Source organism: Myotis myotis, unplaced genomic scaffold, assembly GCF_014108235.1.
Source record: "Myotis myotis isolate mMyoMyo1 unplaced genomic scaffold, mMyoMyo1.p scaffold_m19_p_9, whole genome shotgun sequence".
NCBI classification, from domain to species: Eukaryota; Metazoa; Chordata; class Mammalia; order Chiroptera; family Vespertilionidae; genus Myotis; species Myotis myotis.
In genome coordinates, this window is record NW_023416401.1 from 49,097,570 (window position 1) to 49,118,848 (window position 21,279).

A 21,279-nucleotide genomic window follows, 5' to 3' on the forward strand; every position below is an offset into this window, starting at 1 on the left:
TGCCCTTACAGGAAGGTGTGGGCAATCTACAGCTGGCCTATGGCAGCAAAATGCCAGGCAGCAAAATCCCCAAAGTGATTTCTTTCATTGCGACTTAATATGAGGTGTTCCATAAAGAGATGATAAAATATCATATATATTACAATTTTCCATCTTTATAGCTAAGACATTGTCATTGGTTTAGTACATTTTCTTGTACTCATTTATATAATAATGTTCAGGTCGGACCCACTCTTCCATTTGTTAAATAAAGTCAAACAAGCAATCTAGAGTGACACAATCAATCTTCTCTAAAAGCAGAATAACAGCTGGTGAGACTACCAATAAGCAGTTTCTGGAGAGCCGAGGCACTCACCTAGGCTCTGTCCTGTTGCTTCTCCCCTGAGACCTCTCAGCTTCATATTCCCAGCTTTAATAAATGTCCTCTAAAAATTACTTGGACTTGTACTGTGAAATCTTTCCTGCACAAAGTCAAGAACCCACACATTACAGGCCGACCCTGCTCAGAGCTTGCTCCCTTTCCAGTGACACTAATATCTAACATGACCAAGACACATCTGTGAAAACTAAGAAGCCAACATTGGTACATTGCTGTTAAGTAAATTCCAAATTTCATTTGGCTTTCACTAGCTTTTCCATTAATGTGAACAGAGTATTTTTAAATAGATAACAGAAAGGGAGGGTTTAATTTTCCAGTAGTAATTTATGAACTATCAAAATTGTACTTCTAAAAAACTCTTGTTTATCAATATATCGTCTTTATAAAGATTTTTCTTCATTAAATGATGCATGTGAAACATAAGTGATAATACCATGACAGGCAGCTCAAGAATTATAAGGCATTCAGTTGAATAGCATAGTAGTTCTGAAATGTAAATAAAAGCCGCATTAAAAAAACGTCTAGTGGTAGAAATACAATTTGCCATTCTTTCTAGCCATAAAGATATGACAGTATCCAAGTTTCTTAATATTAAGGAATTCATGCTTGTGCTGGCTATGATTCCCCGTGCTGTAAATAATATCTTCTCTTATTTTTACTCTTGTGTAGTCTTATGCCTGGATGTCATTTTTTAAATATAATAAATATTATAGTAATATTTGAAAAAAAGATATGACAGTATCATTAGAATGCATTATTTCAAGATTTATTTTCTAATATTCAAATGTGAAAAATATCTAGACTGCAAACTAGTTTTTATTATAATTGTTTTTCCATCTTATGATGTATTTTTCACGTCGTCTTGTTTGATGGGGAAGAAGCAGGCTTAGGGGGAGCAGAATCTCCCATAAAAGAGAATGGTGTTGGTTTTGTTGTGCCTGATGAAGAAGAGGAATGGGTGGTCTGCACTGAATTCAATGGATGGGAGTTTAATTCGATAACTCACCTCACTCCCACTACCAGCTGCAGCCTCTGTACCTTCTTCATTTATTTCCACAAAGGACTTGTGGAAAACATTGGACAGAAATAGGTTTTTCTCTGGGGACATTCCTGAGAAATCAGCCTTGCTCTGGCTAAAGGCATCGCTCATCCCCATGCTGCTTAGGGCTAACTTGAGATCATAAGACTCTTCCAGCTTGAACTTGGGAAGGTGCAGCTTCACATCATACATCTCCATCATGTCTGCGCTGGTCCACTCACTCAACTTTTCATAGGTGGCGGCCTTTTCCAGCTGCAGGTGTGGAACCAAGGGAGAAAAAGTCAGTAATTCCAAAGTGGAATGGGAAATATTGGTTGAGTGAGATCTCTATATAATTGATGAATTATGATTTCTCCCAGTAACAAAACACACACGTATGGAAATTCTTTGGGTCACAACATCTTTCACATGGTTAACCTACAGAATCTTTGTTCTGCAGATTGATGGTTCTCAGGATGTAAGAGAATTCTATCTTGATTCATAATGAAAGTACTTCTATGATAATATGCAAAAGATGAAAAAATACACTCAGATACATAAAAAATAGATACAATTTACATGTTGTCTACACAAAAGCATATACTATAGGACAAGTTGTAAGTCCTATACAAAAACCATTAGTGTGTTTTTTAGTTTTTTTATTGATTAAGGTATTACAAATGTGTCTTTATCCCCCCATTGTCCCCTCATGCCCCCAGTCTTGCCCTCATCCTCACCCCCTGTTGTCTGCGTCCATCGCTTATGCTTATATGCATGCATACAAGTCCTTTGGTTGATCTCTCCCCCTTACCCCAACCCTCCCATTCCTTCCCTCTGAGGTTTGAGCATCTGACTGATGCTTCTCTGTTTCTAGATCTGTTTTTATTCATCAGTTTATGTTGTTCATTATAGTCCACAAATGAGTGAGATCATGTGATATGTATCTTTCTCTGACTGACTTATTTCACTTAACATAATATTCTCCAGCTCCATCATAAAAAATGAATTTAATTTGCATGTTGTCTACACAAAAGCATATACTATAGGACAAGTATGTCAGGGCACAAAAAACATTAGTTTTATTAACATAGGAGATAATTTTTTAACATAAAATCTGAGATAGAATAAGATGTCTATAATCACAACAATATGAATTTAGTAACCATAAACAATGAAAGAAAGAAATAAAAAACCCAAAAAGATAGGGAAATCCCCAAATCTTAAGAGTAATGACTTTTAAAAATTGATTAGTAACATTGGTTAATAAACTTACATAGGTTTCAGGTATACAATTCTATAATACATATCTAAATATTGTATTGTGTGTTCACCACCCCAAATCAAGTCTCCTTCCATCACCATCTATCCCTGAGTAATGACTATTTTTATAGTGATTTTGAGGGTGCTTTTTCTCCTCTTTATGCTATAAATTTTAAAATAATAAATATATATGTATGTATATATACATATGTGTATGTGGAGAAAAAGTTTTTGAGTTTTTTTAATAACCTGTTTGTTTCAAAGTATGTGCTTTTGCTACTTTGTGAGTTTAGTTTTCTAGACCCAAGTTTTGCTGTCAATGACATACTTATAAATGGCATACATTAATAATGTGACAATATCTTAAGTTCAGGAACTTGCACTCTTAGGAAGAAAGGCTTATCTTGTAAGAATGTGACTCTCATGGTTTAGTGTCCACACATGGTCTTATTTTTACCATCGTCTCCAGTTTCAAAAATTTTATGATACAGTGGGAAATCTTTTCTACATACTAGTAGGACCATGGAAACTTCTAAGTATAAAAAGTCTAGCACACATAAAAAATTAGGCATTGTGCAAAGAAAGACAGGCCATCTGCAGAGAAATCAATGTTCAATTTAGACATGCAAACTACTCAGAAATGTCATCTGGCCAAAATTATATCAGGCTTAATAGAAATGTGGCTGACAAACAACTTAAATAATACTTGAAGATGATACTTATATAGACTATTTCTTCGAAAGACTGTTTACATGATAAAACTGTGTTTACAATTTTTGGAAGTAAATTTAATGTTTTAAAACGTACATCTAATGCTACTTTAATGCAGGTGATTAAAAATTAATCTCCCATACTAGCCAGTTTTGCTCAGTGGATAGAACCTCAGTCCATGGACTGAAGGGTCTCAGATAAGATTCTGATCAAGGGCTAGTAACCTCAGTTGTAGGCTCAATCCCCAGGCCTGGTCAGAGAATGTGCAGGAGGCAACCAATGGATGTGTCTCTCTTACATCAATGTTTCTCTCTCTCAGTCTCTCCCTTAGGAACCTGCACTCTTAGAAATAAAGGCTTATCTCATAAGAATGTGACTCTTCTTACAAGGTAAGAGAGATAGGCTTCCACTCTCTCTAAAAAAAAATCAATGGAAAAATACCCTCGGGTGAGGATTAACAAAAAAATAATAATTTCCCATTAGGTAGGTCCTGCCAGAGGGAGAAGAAAGACCTGAACGATCAATCCACATAACTTTGTGACTGACCAAATCTGTATCTGTTGTTCATGTTGCTGTTTGTGGGACTACCCCAGATTACAGGTGTCTATCAATTACTGACACTTTCTAAGGAATAGCCATATCATCCTTACAGAGTTTTGTGAAGCTGAAATGGTATTGGTTGCCTTCCTCTACAAGTTAGGAGACAGGGAAGCCATATTACATGGGGGTAAACACCAGAATCATCCTCATGTCAGACAGATGATGTCTTACCTGATCCAGCCCACCGATGTCTTCTGGCAGCAGTATGAACAGGCTGAGGGCACGGCTCTCATAGTAGAGTTGAAGGCCGATTGCTTGTGGATTTTCTATGTGAAAAATGGGAAGCTTTTTTTTCATCCACATCATTTGCACTGGTTTGCTTGTAGTCTATAGAAAATAAGTAGCAAAGTCACTGAGGAGGTGTTCCACCAAATCCTTCATTCTTTATCCTCATTGGTCCCCAGGAGTCTTGGGCAAGGGCTAATTTGGTGATCCTCTGCTAAATACTGAGTAAAGTTATTCAGACTTTGCTCTCTGAAAATATGTCTTCTACTGGATAGCATCATGAGCAGGTGATATGGAGTTTCATTCTTTAACATTATTGTGGCAACATGTATATATCATAGTTGCTGATTCTATCAAACACTTAAAAGATTATATAATCTTATGCAAACTATGTAAGTGCCAATGATTCAGATACTCAATAAGGTGTGTCTCAAAGGCAAACATTTTGAGAAAGTATTTCAGTTTCATAAAAAATGGAAATTCACTAAGAGAATGAAGAGATAAGCAATACACTAGGAGAAAATATTTACAAAACACACCCAATAAAGGACTGGTATGCAAAATTTACAAAGAACTCTTAAAAACTCAGTGGTAATAAAGCAGACAACCCAATTTTAAAAATAGGCAAAAGATCTGAACAGACATCTCCTCAAAGAGAGAGAGAGAGAGAGAGAGAGAGAGAGAGAGAGAGAGAAGTGAGATTATGTTTTTGAGACTCTCGGGTTGCCACTCTAGGACATGTCAGTTTCTCTTATTTACATGAGTCAATGCTAACACAATTCACATTTTACTGGAGCTAGTTTGGAATGCTTTCCTCTCGCTTGCAACTGAAAACTCCTGCTGAATATACCAAGGTGACTATCTAGCTCAATTCTGGTTAGCCTTCCCCATTATTATCCCACTGATTGGGAACTGCTTATTGCATACATCCACAGGATTTCAGCAATAGGTCCTCAGCAGCACTGTTTGTATGAGATGTCCCACCCCAGACTAAACAACTTGTGCAAACTTTGTCCAATCAGTTCCTTTCCCAGGAATTTTGGAATGAGATCTATTAGAATGTCTTGCGAATGGAAGAAGTGCGTGGGTAGCCAGGTTCTGCCATTGCCAACTGGGAAGAAGAGGAAGTTAGACCTCAGCTTGAGAGAAGAATGATGAGAGAAACAGTTGAAAAGGTAGAGAATGAATCCTGACAACATTTGGATCCTTGTTTCCATGCAAGTCCCAAGTTTCAGCCACCTACTGGCCCTTGGATTCTATGAGATATATCTGCCATCTTATGTTTGTTTCTGTTTTTGCTGTAGTGGGTTCCTAGTACAAAAATAAGTGTGTTATGTCCTAGCATGAATAGAAACCTTACTGAGAGAGGTGATTTTTTAAGTTTTTGTTTCTTTTTTTGGTAGAAGATAGTATAGGTTTAGTAGAACAAAAACAGAAGTAATAGTGAAGACTTTCGGTTCTAGTAGACTTCTAACTTAATCACTTAACCACACTGTATTGCTCACCTGGGAAACAAATATAACTTATTTCTCTAGCTTACTTGTAGCAAGGACTGAGTTATAACATATGTGAATAGTCTATTTTTTAGAGAAAAGGACATTTCAAGGTGGGATGAAATTGGGAATGCTCACTTTAGCCATCTGTGCCCTAGTAAGAGCCATACTTTATAAGAACATATATTTAAAAAGAGGATTGAATTTAAAATAGGATCCCCTTTACAATGCCACATGAAAATCCATGCTGATTATTAAATGATTCCTACCTTGTTTATTCTGAAAGGCTTTTCTGTGGTGTCTTGGACTAAGAATTGATGTTCCCAGGTTCCTTTAAAGTAAAGGGCATTCACCAGGACCATTTTGGTTGCAGAATCTACAGCATCATCAGGTAGGAGATTCAGAATTTTTCCTACAAGAGCAAAAGGACAGATTTCAAATGGTTTAGTTAAATCTCGATGACATACCACACTTATAAAAATGATGATCATGAAATATTATAATCCAAACCAGGAAGCCACCTTTTTAAAAAAATATTTTATTGATTTCAGAGAGGAAGGGAGAGAGAGAGGGAGAGAGAGATAGAAACATCAATGATGAGAGAGAATCATAGATCAGCTGCCTCCTGCATGCCCCCTCCAAGGAACTGAGCCCTTAACCCATGCATGTGCCCTGACCGGGAATTGAACTGAGACCTCCTGGTTCATAGGTTGATGCTCAACCACTAAGCAACACTAGCCAGGACAGGAAGTTAGCTTTGGTAGAATACTATGAACAGATCTTATTCAAATTTTATCAGTTGTTCCAATAACTTATTTTTCTGGACTAGAAAATGATCCAAGATCTCAAGCTGTGCTTAGTTGTCATTTCCCCTTAGTTGTTAGTCCTCTTTAACCTGGGAGAGTGTCTCAGTCAATGCTTGTCTCCCATGACCTTGATACTTTTGAAAAAGTTTTATAAGAATGTCCATCAGCCCTAGCTGGTTTGGCTCAGTGTATAGAGCCTCCATCTGCAGACTCAAGGGTACTGGGTTCGATTCCAGTCAAGGGCACATGCCCGGATTGCAAGCTCGGTCCCCAGTAGGGGGCATGCAGGAGGCAGCCAATCAATGATTCCCTCTCATCATTGATGTTTCTATCTCTCTCTTCCTCTCTAAAATCAATAAAAATATATTTTAAAAAATGAATGTCCATCAATTCTTAGTTCAAATTTGTCTGATGTTTCCTCACAGATAATATTTAGGTTACAGATTTTTTTTTAGAATGCTACCATTGTGGGTTTGTATCCTCCAACCCCTGAAGAGATGTGAACTGGCTCTTGTGAGCCTTTGCTATGGACTCCAACATACCCCTCAACCGCTAGTCTTCACAGGGGCATCTCCCAAACACTGCAGCTTTATTTAAAAGTTCTAAGGGCAGCACTTCTAGAGATTCCACTAGCTCTGAGGTGTGGTTTGAACATGTCTACTCAAAACAAAACAAAACAAACATCCCCCCTATGAAACAGACCTTTAGGTTTTAGAAATTAAATATAAATTTGGTTTTCAATGCTGATGTGAAAATTTCCTGAAACTTTCATATTTGTTTTTCTATCTGATTAAAGACAGTATATTAAACTTAATTTGAAAATTTTTTGGTGATTTAACCTGGGGAGTCATGTGTCATTTTTTAAATATGGTTTTTGCACAGAAGTTGTTTTTTTTAAGCTCTGTGTCATACTAAGTGAATTATTCTATCATTTGATAGAGTTGTAGATGCAAATAGAGAGCATATAGAGGACTGAGGTTTACACAGGTTGATCTCAAGTTAGTTGGCATCCAGATGATTTAAGTTTCATTGCCTTGTTCTCTGGGTTCATACGTTTTCAAGGAGCATAGCCTCTTGAATCCACATCCGTGTTGTTAGTTTATTTGACAAAGGAGGTACAAAATGTATTTACAGACAACTTCAAAGTAATGCAGAGCAAATGGACTCTTCTAAGAAATGTTCTACTATCCTCTTCAGAGTTAAAGTGCCACCTACTGGCTTGCACATTGCACGCATCCTTGGTAGCTCTAGGTAATGGGAAGGGCATTGGCTTCACAGATATTCAGGTTACTGGTAAGTCCTGCTGGGCACATATTAATGTGACACTAGAGGTTCCTATTTGCCAAGCGCATGATAGATTTTGAGATTACAAATATGCACACAATAACCTTCCCCAATTCCTCACATTTTAGGAGCTTATAGATTATAAGGGAAAAAAAATAGGAAAAAAATTGTAGCAACACATGACTGGTATTATCTTGGAAAATTTGACTCTGAATGCCTTGTGTTCTGGTAGTTCATGCGGCTATTTGGAAAAAGACCTATTAGAAGGGCCAAGGAAAGAAGCTTCTTTCAAGTGGTTCAGATAGAACTTAGGCATGCTGAAGAGTTTCTAGCAATGTCTCCATAAGGATGCAACAAAGTCAAAGTTCCTTAATAGCTGATCAATTTTTTACTTAAACTGATGTTGAGTAGCTGCCAAATAGCAGATATTTGCTTCCAATGTTTAAAATAACATACAGAAAAATTTCAGCTTTCTCCCTCATTGGAAGGTTCAACTTCTAAGAAATAGAGTCCACAGGGCCAGCGGGGGGAATGTAGACATGAAATTAGGGAAACAGGGACTTAAAAGACTCTGACCACATCCAGGGTGGGCATAATTTGAGGGATCTCTTACTGGATGAGTGCTATGACAACAGAGGATTTTTCAAAGTGTGCCCATTGTGTATTTTGACCATATAGCGATCATAATCTGAAGTTTACTCTTTCCTCCATAATGTAAAGTATTTGTTCAGTTCTTCTAAAACATCTGTGTTGTGAATATGGTAGCCACCAGACACACAAGTCTACTTAAATTTAAATTAAATTAATTAAAATGAACTAAAATTGCCGTCACCGGTTTGGCCCAGTGGATAGAGTGTCGGCCTGCAGACTGAAAGGTCCCAGGTTCAATTCCAGTCAAGGTCATGTACCTGGTTGAGGGCACATCCCCAGTGGGAGGTGTGCAGGAGGCAGCTGATCGATATGTCTCTCTCATCGATGTTTCTAACTCTCTATTCCTCTCCCTTCCTCTCTGTGAAAAATCAATAAAATATATTTTTAAAAAAGAAAAAAATGAACTAAAATTTAAAAATTCAGTTCCTCTGTTGAGTTAGTCACATTTCAAATCATCTCTGGTCACATGTGGATAGAACATGTGACCGTATCAAATTGGGCAATGCAGATGTATGGCACATTTGTCATCACAGGAAGATTTCCAGGACAGCTCTGTCATCTAAACAGTTATCATTCCCTTGGAGTGTGCCAACCCCACTGGGGAAGCATGACAAGGACCAAGCTATGCAGCATCTGAGGACAGGTCTCCTCTCAGGTCTAAAAGGCTTTGCTGGGTGAAAAGGTAGCAGATTACTTATTTGCTCGTAGCTTCCCTATGTGTAGGGTTCCCAACTGTCTTCCAGACAACATACTTGACACTGGGCTAAAAATTTAAGGCCAGAGCTCTAGTTTAGTCCCTTACTATTCTTCTACCCCTTACTATTCTCCTACCTCTGCCATGTTGAATTTGAGTTGCATATTACTATGGGCTGTTCCTTCTACAGTCCTATTTGGTCCTCTTGTAAACTGGAACAGTGCAAGTACCCAGTAAATGCTAGCTAATTCTAATTCTAAAAGCGTCAACTTTTGGATGACTCAAAATCAGGAATGAGTTCAATATAATGGTCATTTTTGCCTCACCATGGCTTTTGAAAGTTACATGAGAAAGGAACTGGGAATTTAGGGCTGCCAATTTCCTCAATTCACTCCAATGAACATTAATTTTCTGAATAACAACTATGAGTGGGCTTTTTATATGTTATTTATTCAAAGCTGAAACCAGAGCTATTATGCATGGGATCCTTCAGGGGAGGCAGATGAAATGAAGCATCAGAGTTAATTTCAATAACACTGTGGATAGTGTAACAATAAACAATGCTTGTCCCTAGCCTGTTTGGCTCAGTGGATAGAGTGTCAGCCCGCGGACTGAAGGGTCCCCGTTTTGATTCCAATCAAGGGCACATGCCTAGGTTGTGGGCTCCATCCCTAGTGTGGGATGTTTCTCTCTCTCTCTCTCTCTCTCTCTCTCTCTCTCTCTCTCTCTCTCTCTCCCTCTTTCTCTCTCTCTTACTTCCTCTCTGAAATCAATAAAAAATATTTTTTTAAAACCAATGCTTGGAGAGATCATGCGGATGGGCACCTTGGTGACAGCTTACCCTCAGTCTGGCTTTCAACCCAAGAGTTGATCTCCTTTCTGATTTGGTCAGAAGCTCCCAAAAAGTTCACAGGCTGTGGCTCTGCACCAAAGTATGCTTTCATGTCTTCTAAATATTTCTGAAAGATACCGGTAAAATTTCCTTTTGTAGAGTTTTTCCAAAACTGAGAAATCAAGTCTATTTAGGTTATCAAAAAGCTAGATAGAAGAACAATTGTACACACACACACACACACACACACACACACACACACACACACACACTGCTCCATTCTCTCTTTCCCACTCCTGTTTTGGTCAAAGACTATACTCCTCCTCTTTAAATTTTTCTAGGCTCTGACTAGCCATGAAAAACTCCAGGTATAGAAGGAAGGTCTGCCACCCACAGCTCTGACATTACTGCTTGAAATCTCAAGATAGGTTTATTGATTCTACTGCTATCCCTCCACCCTACGCAATGTCCTTGCTTTTTGTCCACTGGACCCCTCTGTCCTCCTGCTCCTTTCTAAGATGTGCCAAAGATGTAATGGACAAATATGAGACAAGTAAATGCTTGTCCTGGCTCCTGGGTAGACCCCTCTGAGAAGCCTTTGAGTCTGAACTAAGGATGAAGTCATGGACTGCTCCATGGAATTCCAACCACCCAAGAAGGGACAAAGTTGATATTATTCCATGTTAAGAATCTTCCATAATCTCTAAAGTCATGATGGAAAAAGACTTGTCTGATTCCAATATCAGCTTTGCTCTCCATTAAACAGTTTCCAGGCATATTCCTCTGTCCAACATCACCCTCTGCTCTTTCAGATTTACCCTACATCCATACTCCACATATTTTATTCCATTTCCCATGAAGCAAATGTTGGCACACAGATTATATAAACCACATTTATATATTACTACTTTGGATAAAGATCTGCTCACTAGACCTGGTTTGAGACCTATTACTGGTTTTCTTTACAACTAGACACTTATTGGTTGGTCTAAATGATTGTTTACCAGAAATGTTGACCACATTAAGGTTGTCCCTGGGATCCCTAAAGAAATGTACAAAGAGTTCATTGATTGATTTCACATGGCTCTTTGTTTCCCATCAGCTTTAAATAACATATTTGCACTTACTTTGAGAAATGGGTAAGTTTTTTCTGCATATATCCCATTGGCTGTTTTAAGTACATAGGCATTACTGGGACTGTTGATTTCGGAGATGAGTGTTTGGAAATTGGAGTGTATTTCTTCAACCTTCCCCAAGTTGAAATCCTTTAAAAGAAAAGGGATTAGTCTAATAAAAACATTGAACAAGAATCGTATATACAGGAACATCCTACAACTAAATGAAATAATTTGGTGTATTGTGAACAAAAAGATGAAATTAATTATAAAATAGATAAATGTTTTCTCTAATGTTACCAGGGCAAAAACATAAAAATAATTGAGGGCATCATTTCCTTCACAGTTACTTTGCAAAAGCAGGAATAATTTTGAAAGTAGAGCAGTTTTGAAAGAGAAGCAAAAGAGGAGAAGAGATAAGGTTAAAAAAGATAACCCTTCCAAAAAGTGTAGACATTCAGTATTACAAAAAATTTTTAACATATGTTTCTAAGAATATTTACCCAGTAAAGTTTGCTTAAATTAGCCATTAACATGCGAATGCTAAAAGTGGTTTCCCCCTTATCAGCAAATGGATATTAAAATATAAAATATACCGTTTTCCTTTTCTTTTCACTTTCAGGATAAGATTTGATGTCCTGATCTCTGTTAAATTGAAGCACCTGTAATTTCAATAAAAAGACAATGTTTGAGTGCACTTTGCAGAGAAATAATCATATCAAACACACCTTGATAAATACATTGCTACAGAACATATAATTAATGAACATAGGGGGTTCTGATTTGATTTAACAGTATGTTAGCTGAACTAGTACACTAGGTCAAGAGTTGCTTTTAGCCCAGCCAGCATGGCTCAGTGGTTGAGCATGGACCTATGAACCAGGAGGTCACAGTTCAATTCCTGGTCAGGGCACATGCCCGGGTTGTGAGCTCCATCCCCAGCATGGAGCGTTCAGAGGCAGCCAATCAATGATTCTTTCTCATCATTGATGTTTCTATCTCTCTTTCCCTCTCCCTTCCTCTCTGAAATCATTTCTTTTTTTAAAAAAGAGTTGCTTTTAAATAAAATTTTTAAAAGTCTGATTTAAGTTGCTCTTTATTTTAATATTTTATATAGGACGTTTAGGATGATGTTGGAAATGCCCTTAGAGGTAAAATTCTCTTGTTTCCCAAGTTTCATTTTTGTCTATGGTTGCTTTGAAAAGAAGGCTAGGTGTTCAACTGAGTCCAATTAGCAATTTAAGCAAAAGTCACCACCCAATTATCTGGAAAATGCAAGGGTTTTAATTGTTTTTCCTAGGTTAGTGCTTTTGTTCCCATTATCTATCACCACTTGACATATGGATGAATTCTTTATTTACACCCCAGAGTTTTATTTGCAGGTTAACAGGAAGGATGTGGGCACCCTTGTTTCCCCCGAATTGTACAACAGTAAAAAAACAAAGCGATAATTCCGTCTCCCACATCCTGACCCAGCTCACAGTGAGGAACAAAGTCTGACCAAAGCTCCTGCTGACACACAGTGACAGCACAGGGACCATTTGCCACAGGGAAAAGGGGTGCAAACTGAAGCTGTTAATGTTTAAATATATATGAAATAAAACAAGGGCAAGAGACACCCAGCAATATATTTATATGAAACAGACCCAAAATGAAATTCACCTAAGATTAAGTCTATCGCTGAATGGTTAAACCTCTGATAATTAATTATTAACCAGGATTCTATTGTTGTTGTTTTAAACCCCATAGTATCTTGTGAACTACAAGAATAAAGTTGATAGCCTAAGCCTAAATTCACAGTATATATATTCTGCCTGTCTTACCCAGAATTACTGGCTGTACCCATGTCCATACTTGGCACAGAAGACACCTTTTGTGGAAATTCTGTCATTTGGTCTTTCCATTGTTATATGATTTAGGGATGGATTTATTCTTTTTTGGTTTATTTTTATTTAAAATACACACACATATATGTATAAGTTTACACATGCATGCATACACATATATATGTGGCTATTTTATTATGTTGTTTATCTATGCTTACACATACACACATACATACACTGTTTTGAGGATGCTTATTCCAAATCAGTAATTGCTTATACAATAATATTTTTGCATTTTCATGCTCCAAATAGGCTTTTTAAATTCATCAAAACAAATAAGGATTGAAAAAGGAAACAACCAAGGTACAAAGAACAGAATTCACTTGACTTTTCTATTTGTGTTTTCAAGAAAATCCTTCTGAAATTCAAAACATACTAATTCTACTATTTAATGTTTGAGGCATTACTTCTTGAAATGTCTTGATAGTCCAAATAAAATAATTTTTGGTGTTGAACCAAACTTAATAAACTCATCATCTCTGTATGATTTTGCTAGAGAATACAGGTTCTTAAATGGTTTTCCTAGCAAATCAACTTCTTTTCCCAGACTTCCTTTTATGGTCTATAAAACTTTTTAAACTATATTTTTTTATTTATTTCAGAGAGGAAGAGAGAGGGAGAGAGATATAGAAACATTAATGAGGAAAGAGAATCATTGATCAGCTGCCTCCTGCATGCCCCACACTGGGAATCAAGCCTACAACCGGGGCATATGCCCTGACCAAAAATTGAACTTTGACCTCCCAGTTCATAGGTCAATGCTCAACCACTGAGCCACGCCGGCCAGGCTAGAAAACTTTTTAAAGTGCATCTTTTGTTTTGGAAAATATGGCTATAAAATGTGAGCTATCTGGAATTTGGAAGAAAAATGAAGATAAAAGGTAAAGAAAACATTTTGTTTTAAGGCAAGGCTGAGCTTTGCCACTCACCTGGGCTATTTGGGATGCAGTGGTACATCTGGTGCCCAAATACACCATGGCTAACGAGGTTGAGATGCCCCAAGGAGAAAAGAAAATATTTTTACCCTCAGCAGACTCAGCTAGCTTTTTGCTAAATTCCAGGGCAAATTGGTTGATTGATTGTGTTAGAGAATCCATTGGGAAAATCTAAAAAAAAAAAAAAAAAAAAGGAGAGAAAGAGAGACCATGTTAATAATTTTAATAATCCTTTCCATTGATTTTACTTTTGTAAAACAATTTGTTAGCTTATATATTACTTTTTAACTATACTTCAGTGAAATGACACAAATATATATTATCCAATTTGTATTCATAAGACCTAAATGGACTTATGGGCTTTAAAAGCATATTAGTCCAACAGTATTAGTTTACATATTGGAAAACTGAAGTCCAGGGTGTTTAAGAAAATTGTTTCAAATTTTAGTGTTGATGTACATCAGAGAACAGCTGGGTTCTGGTGTGTCAGCAGCTCCTTGTTGAGACTGTCACGATGAAAGTGGCAGTGGAACCAGGCCCCCCCTCTCAGCCAGTGCCTCTTTTCAATACATTGCACTAGTGTTGACTTTGCACAGAAAATGAGAAATAAGGATGCCTCTCTTCAACTTTGTACTTTTTCTCACCCACTTTCATCCATATTTTTATTTTTTAACCTTATTTACCACTTTATATATGACATTCTTGTTTCCTAGAATGCCTTTTCTCCTCCTTTATTGAAAACCAACTCTGTCCAAGGACCTTCTTTTCCCCTGAAAGCTTTTCCTGACCTTTGGGGTAAACAGGAGCATGTCTGCCACCAGGTCCCATAATATAGCTCTGGCCACGTACTTGACATTGGTCACACTGCTAGTTCTATTTCTATCTTTCCAACTCCAGGGTAAGTTTCTCCAGAGCGAAATTTTCTTATGCTACTTCATACATCCCACATCTATTAATCGCACTTTGCACAAAATGGATTCATAGGAATACTTTTGTGCATCATATTCATTGTTGGGCTCTAGCTACACTTTTTTGTTTTGTTTTGTTTTGTTTTTAGCTCCTTAAACTTGAAATCATGCACAATTTAATGGAAAATGCTTGTAGAGAAATAGAGAAACCAAGATTTTTTTGCCATTATTTTCATTCACTTTTGACCCTCTGAAACTGGTCTTCTTGAACAAAGGAACTCAGGATTTCTCTCTCTCTGTCACTTTTGATATTATATTCAACTTTTAAATATCACCTTTAGTTACCCTAACATTTTAATTTAAGTCTTTTTGAGCTGGGTCTCTATTTTTAAAAATACCAGTTAAATTTACTGTCATTTTATAATCATACTAGAGGCCTGGTGCACAAAAATTTGTGCACTCGGGGAGGGGGGTCCCTCAGCCCGGCCTGTGCCCTCTCGCAGTCTGGGACCCCTCAGGGGATGACCACCTACTGGCTTAGGCCCGCTCCCCAGGGGATTGAGCCTAAGCTGGCAATCAGACATCCCTCTGGCAGCCTGGCAGCCCTGGGGGGATGTCCACTTGCCAGCAGGGAGCAGGCCTAAACTGCAGTCGGACATCCTTAGTGCTGCTGAGGAGGCAGGAGAGGCTCCCACCACCACCACTGTACTGGCAGCCATCAGCCTGGCTTGTGGCTGAGCAGAGCTCCTCCCATGTGAGAGTGCCCTGACCACCAGGGGGAAGCTCCTGCATTGAGCATCTGCCCCCTGGTGGTCAGTGTGTGTCATAGTGAACAGTCATTCCCAGTCCTTCTGCTGTTAGGGTCAGTTTGCATATTACCCTTTTACTATATAGGATAGAGGCCTGGTGCACGGGTGGGGGCCAGCTGGTTTGCCCTGAAGGGTGTCCCGGATCAGGGTGGGGGTCCCGCTTGGGTGCCTGGCCAGCTTGGATGAGGGGCTGATGGCTGTTTTCAGCTGGTCACACCCCCTTCAGGTTTGGGGTCCCCACTGGGGTGCCTGGCCTGCCTGGGTGAAGGGCTGAGGGCTGTTTTCAGGCTGGCAGGTGACTGAAGCTCCCAACCTCTCCTTTTTTTCTTTTTCTTTTTTTTTATTCTGGGATTTATTTACCTTCTATGGCTGTCACTGGAACTGAGAGCCAGCTTTAGCTCTGAGGCTCGGCTCCAGCTCTGAGACTTCGGCTGCTGAAAGCAGGTATCTGGTTTGTTTGGCTTCTGTAATTGAAACACTGTTGCTGCTCCAGCTCTGAGGCCCAGCTGGCTGAAAGCAGGTTTCTGGGATTTGTTTAGCTTCTATAATTGCAACATTGTTTCTTAGAGTGCAACTCAGAGGCCGGCAGCGGCAGGTGGGGAACCTTGGCTCCCTCCATCACTGGAGCAAGCAAGCCTCCAGTTCGCTTCAGCTGCCTGGCTGCCGGCCACCATCTTGGTTGGCAGTTAATTTGCATATTTCCCTGATTAGCCAATGGGAAGTGTGTCAGAGGTATGGTTAATTACCATGTTTGTCTATTATTAGATAGGATAATGTCTCAACCTTGTTAAATGATTAAAAATAAATCAAATTCCTGGGCCTTGAACCTCCTAAAATATTGTCTAGAACTTAGTCCTCCACTGACACCACCTGACCCTCTGAGGAAACTAGAATGAGAACTTGAGAAAAGCCAGTTCTCCCTAGTCAAATAGTTGAATCAAGGGAGAGGCGTGTGTAGGCAAAGTCTTGGTTTCATCATGACTGGGATTAAATGATACCATTGAAATTACTCTTAGCCACAGTCTTGTACTTAACAAAACAGCTTCCAAGCCTCTAAATCATGTCCTAGTTCCAGCTCCTGCATATTCCAGAGGCTGATGCTAATCCTAGGCTGACATTGTTGATTAAAGGAAAAGAAAAAAAAAGTCGAGATTTATAGTAATGCTACACCCTCATAAAATATTAGAAACTTTCCTGTGAGTATTTTATTTCTTATCAGATTCAATGCCAACTTGGAAATAACCTCTCTCTTTCTTTTAGGGTGATATTTATTCAGATAATGCTTTCTTTGCTGCCTATATATTACTTTGTCTTTTTAGAACTCATGCATTAAATTCATATGGAAAATATTTGGCTGGTTAGCCAAACCATACTCAACGTAAAGGGAGAAGAAGAGAAAATACTATCTTAGGGTCTGGGATTTTTATCTTTCTAACTAGTTATTCTAGAATTTAGTTACTTATAACAAATTCCTACAAACAATAATTCTTTCCAATGAAAGAGCTAATTTCTTGTGGAAAACTAATATTCAGTTATCTCCCACATCATGAATTCTCTCACTAATATCATTATTAATATATCATATGTAGCCCATATATATTAGCTCATATACAACAGAAAAAAATTTTTTCACAGAAATTTACAGAAGTGCTAAGCCAGTCATTAGTAAAGTTTAACTCAACAGTGGAATGTGTTTTCTGAAGGATGCGAAATTTCAGGATGCGATTTTACAGGAAATAGTTTGCCCATATAAAGGTTGTACATTTTTTTTTCAGAGAAGACTATAAATCTCTAAATCAGAAGCCTATTGTGCCTTTTTTAGAATGAAATGCTCTTTTGCTCAATCTGTAAAGGGGCTTAGGAGAGAACTATAAAAATAGGAAAATGATTATGTCTTTCAGCAGAATGTCTCATTGTAAATACACATACTCTTGCATATCAGAATTGGAAAGAATTTCAGAGTCCCTCTAATCCAATTGCCTCATTTTATCAGCTAGGAAACTAAGGCCCAGAGACGTTAAATGTGCCGACCAGCAGGCACAGCTATCCCATAGCAAAGTTATCGCTACAATCCCGTTCTCTGGATTCTGAATATACTTGGTTTTGTCATTGTATTTCGTTGTCGCTAAGATTTTAATGGTAAATCAAGGAATTGGGTTATGAAAGATGATGGACAAGATGAGGGTGAAAAGAGGAATGATAAGGAGGAGGATGACATGGGAAGGAGTCCCGTGCCCTTTTCCACAAGAGGAGGTCCAAAGTCCCTTTACTTCCTCATGATCCTGATGATGTTTTCATCTACTTCATGGAGTTGAGCATATCAGAAGGTGACATCTCCCCACCCCCCAGCATGTCTATATTCACCTAATGTTGTTTTCCAAAGGAAGTAGTAGCTTGGGGTGTTTTATGATGAGCACCTAGCATAAGGTTGGGAGGAGAGGAGGGATTTATATTATTCGATGAAAGAGAGGAAAGATAATGGTGGCCAAGGCAGGAGTGTAGAGAGTCAAGCCATTAGTTCCACACATTAATGACTAGGATCAAATTCATGTTGCCAAGTGAAGGATTTGGGCTCAATTATTCTGAGAAGATTCTATTTCTCTGCCTAGGGTGACAGACACAGAAGTAGCAAATCCAGAAATGTGACTGAAAAAAAACTTCATTCATAGTTTCACAATCCTAATAAAACTATTTTTCTAGCTTCTTTGGAAATAAATGCTCTCTTCCCCCTTAGCCCTCTTTCCAGTAGAAACGTTGAGCCAGCTCGGGGTTAAATCTCTCTCTCTTGCACAGAATTCCCGGGGAATGGAGCTCTATATACTATTTCTGTTTCTGGGGCTCTTGATCATTTGTTATTGAGCTAGGCACTTCAACAAAGAAGAAAAACATAAATAAACATTTTTAAACAAAAAGTATTTACAATACCTTGTTTTCTTCCCCTGGAGCAGAAGTGGAAATTCGTTTCTAAAGTAAGAAATTGTGGCTGAGTTAAGTAACTTTTAACTGTAGGAACTTAAAAAAGCAGTAACACCTCCCTCTTCTTAGCCCCACCCCTTTGATTCACTTTCACAAGCCCATACACTCTTCCTTTCAGGTTCATCGTGGCCAGAAGCTCAAATCAAAAGACAGAGAAACAGATGAGCAAGGTTTTGCCTGCATTCTTTAATTACTCATATTTTCCATGTCTGTCCACATGTGGAGACCTGAATTATGACAAATTGTAACTCACAGTTTCCTTACTTAATCTCTCCTCTAATCTGCCAAATGGAAGTAATTATAGTGCTTCTTAAGAAAAAAAAAAAAAAAGGAAAGAAAGAAAGACTCAAATTAGTGGGATAACAATGGACAATAAAATTAAAATATTACTGGTGAAGTATTTACTGCTATAGCACCTCTTCCCATTTATGTTGGTGTAGAAACCTGAGAATAACTATGATGAGTGGGATGTCCATCTCCCTGCCCCAGGCACAAGGGGTCTGGATCAGTTACTGAGTCTGATGTTGCTTCATCAGTTTCTAGTTCTCTTTTGTTTCTCCTTATAAATGTTCCCCTCACTTCACCATATTTATTGGAAAGGAAGATAATAGGGTATAGTTTTATTTTCTATCACAGCTGCATTGCTTGGGGGGATGCCGGAGAGAGTGAAGGGAGCGGTGGAAATGGAGGAACAATCCAGAAAGGATGAAAGGAAAGGAGGAGCCTATTTATAATGTACTTGGCACATTTTCCTGCATGTGGTTTTTATTTTTCTCTGCCTAGGGGCACACATATACTCTGGTAAACTGGCTCAGAGTTTGATAGTTGAATGTTGGTGTGGAACCTAAAGCAGAATGTTCCTCTGGATTTCACTAGGGAGTGTGACTTGTGGTAGGAAGTTCTGTGATGCCGGCCTGACGTGTGCTGAGCAGATATTATTATCCATGATGCCTCCAGACTATTCTCAGCTGCAAGTATTGTATGGAGGCTCTCGATAGAGGGACTATCCATCATGACAGACAGTAGTCCACCGGTGAGTGACTTGCGCTGTCTCTCAGCACAGCATGAAGACACTCCAGTTATCATCCATTAAATGTACAATGTAGATGTGGCTGAAACAGCCAAGAAATTGTTTCATCTCTTTAAAGTCACAGACCAAGTTTTACTTATTTTCCCCCAAAACCTTCACCAGATTCCTTTCTCACTTACCTCTTGATTAAAATTCTTACAAATAGATTACCTACATTAAAAAACAACAACATGGCTGTGCATTATTCTGATGCCTGTTTAGGGGGTGGGAAAAGAAGTATTAGTATCCTAAGTTAACAATAAAATATTATTAGCATGATTTTATTTGTTTGTTGTTCCTATTTATGGCCTTTCCTATGTATATTTAGCAATATGTACAGATGTTTTTAGGGGGATTGAGGGAGAGGAACTAAATGAATAGGGAAGGAGGGTGGGAGGGAGAGTTTTTGTTCTAGTCTTTTTATATTTGACTAGAGGCCCGATGCACAAAATTCGTGCAGAGGTAGGGTCCCTAGGCCTGGCCAGGGATCAGGGATGATCAGGTTCCCAGCCTCCCTGCCTCCTCCTTCCCTTGCTCCCTCAGTGCCCCGTCACAGCTGGTCGCCTGCCATGTTCCGCCCTCCCCCTGGTAGTCAGCACACATCATAGTGAGTGGTCAAACACCTGGTCTCCCGATCAAACTCCCAAGGGGGCAATTTGCATATTAGCCTTTTATTATATAGGATGTTTAGACAACATAAATTCATTGGTATAAAAAAGGAAGAAAGAAAGAAAGAAAGAAAGAAAGAAAGAAAGAAAGAGAAGAGAAGTAGAAGAACTCCAGGTGAATCAATGTTATTCTAATAGGAGTCCAGAAAAAGAAAGTAGGTAGAGTGAGGCAGAGACAATTGAGGGACTTATTCAGTTTGTGTTGCTGTAACAGAATAATATTGACTGGAAGGCTTAAACAAGAGTGTTTCTGACTGTTCTGGAGCCTGGAGATCAGAATGCTGGCATGGGTGAGTTCTTGGTTAGGGCTATCTTCTTGGTTCACAGATGGTTGTCTCCTCTCTGTATCCTTACCTGGTGGAGAAAGGAAGCTCTGTTCCCTTCATCTCCTTATAAGGGCACTAATTACATCATGAGGACGTCACCCTCACGACCTAACCTAATCCTAACTCCCAAATGCCCTACCTCTAAATACCATTATATTGAGAATTAGAGTTTCAACATATGTATGGGAGTGGGGAGGACACAAATGTTCAGTTCATAGCAATGGCTGAGAGTTCCCAGAACTGAAGCACGGTACAAGTTTCCAGATGGAATAAAGCTGCTGATGAACAAGATTAATTTTTAAAACCCATTTTAAAAAGTACACAATGCAACAAAATTTCAAGAACATTACCAAAAACAAAAAGAAAATTACTAGAACTACAAGGAGTAAGGATGATCTTGATCTCAACTTTCCCATCAGCAGCTTTGGTGCCAGAAGATAATAAAATTATACCCTAAAGTGCTGAAAAGTGCTTTGAACTTAGAATTCTACACTCATACCCTAACTCAATAATGACAGTGCAATACAGATATCTTTGGACTCAGAACAGTGTAGAAGGTTGATACTTATTGCCTTGCTGAATGAATCATGGAAGTACATAGACAAATGAATCTAAAAGTAAGAGAATGCACAAA

The 21,279-nt window shown here is 38.5% G+C and overlaps 1 protein-coding gene across 2 annotated transcripts; it reads right to left on the bottom strand.

Moving 5' to 3' along the window:
- Positions 1 to 1,123: 1,123 nt before the first annotated feature.
- Positions 1,124 to 18,707, bottom strand: SERPINB10 (serpin family B member 10). Of its 2 annotated transcripts, XM_036323711.1 has the most exons (9): positions 18,532 to 18,707; positions 17,971 to 18,023; positions 13,884 to 14,060; positions 11,665 to 11,730; positions 11,081 to 11,218; positions 9,963 to 10,080; positions 5,956 to 6,098; positions 4,140 to 4,295; positions 1,124 to 1,670 (listed from the first exon to the last, which is right to left on the bottom strand). In XM_036323711.1, exons 3-9 carry the CDS (start codon positions 14,049 to 14,051, stop codon positions 1,266 to 1,268), a joined length of 1,194 nt encoding a protein of 397 aa, XP_036179604.1. In that variant the 5' UTR covers positions 14,052 to 14,060; positions 17,971 to 18,023; positions 18,532 to 18,707; the 3' UTR covers positions 1,124 to 1,265. The 2 variants fall into 2 exon arrangements, with proteins under 2 accessions (XP_036179604.1, XP_036179603.1); XM_036323710.1 differs by lacking the exon at positions 17,971 to 18,023 and having other exon boundaries at positions 18,532 to 18,705.
- Between the last annotated feature and the right edge of the window lie 2,572 nt (positions 18,708 to 21,279).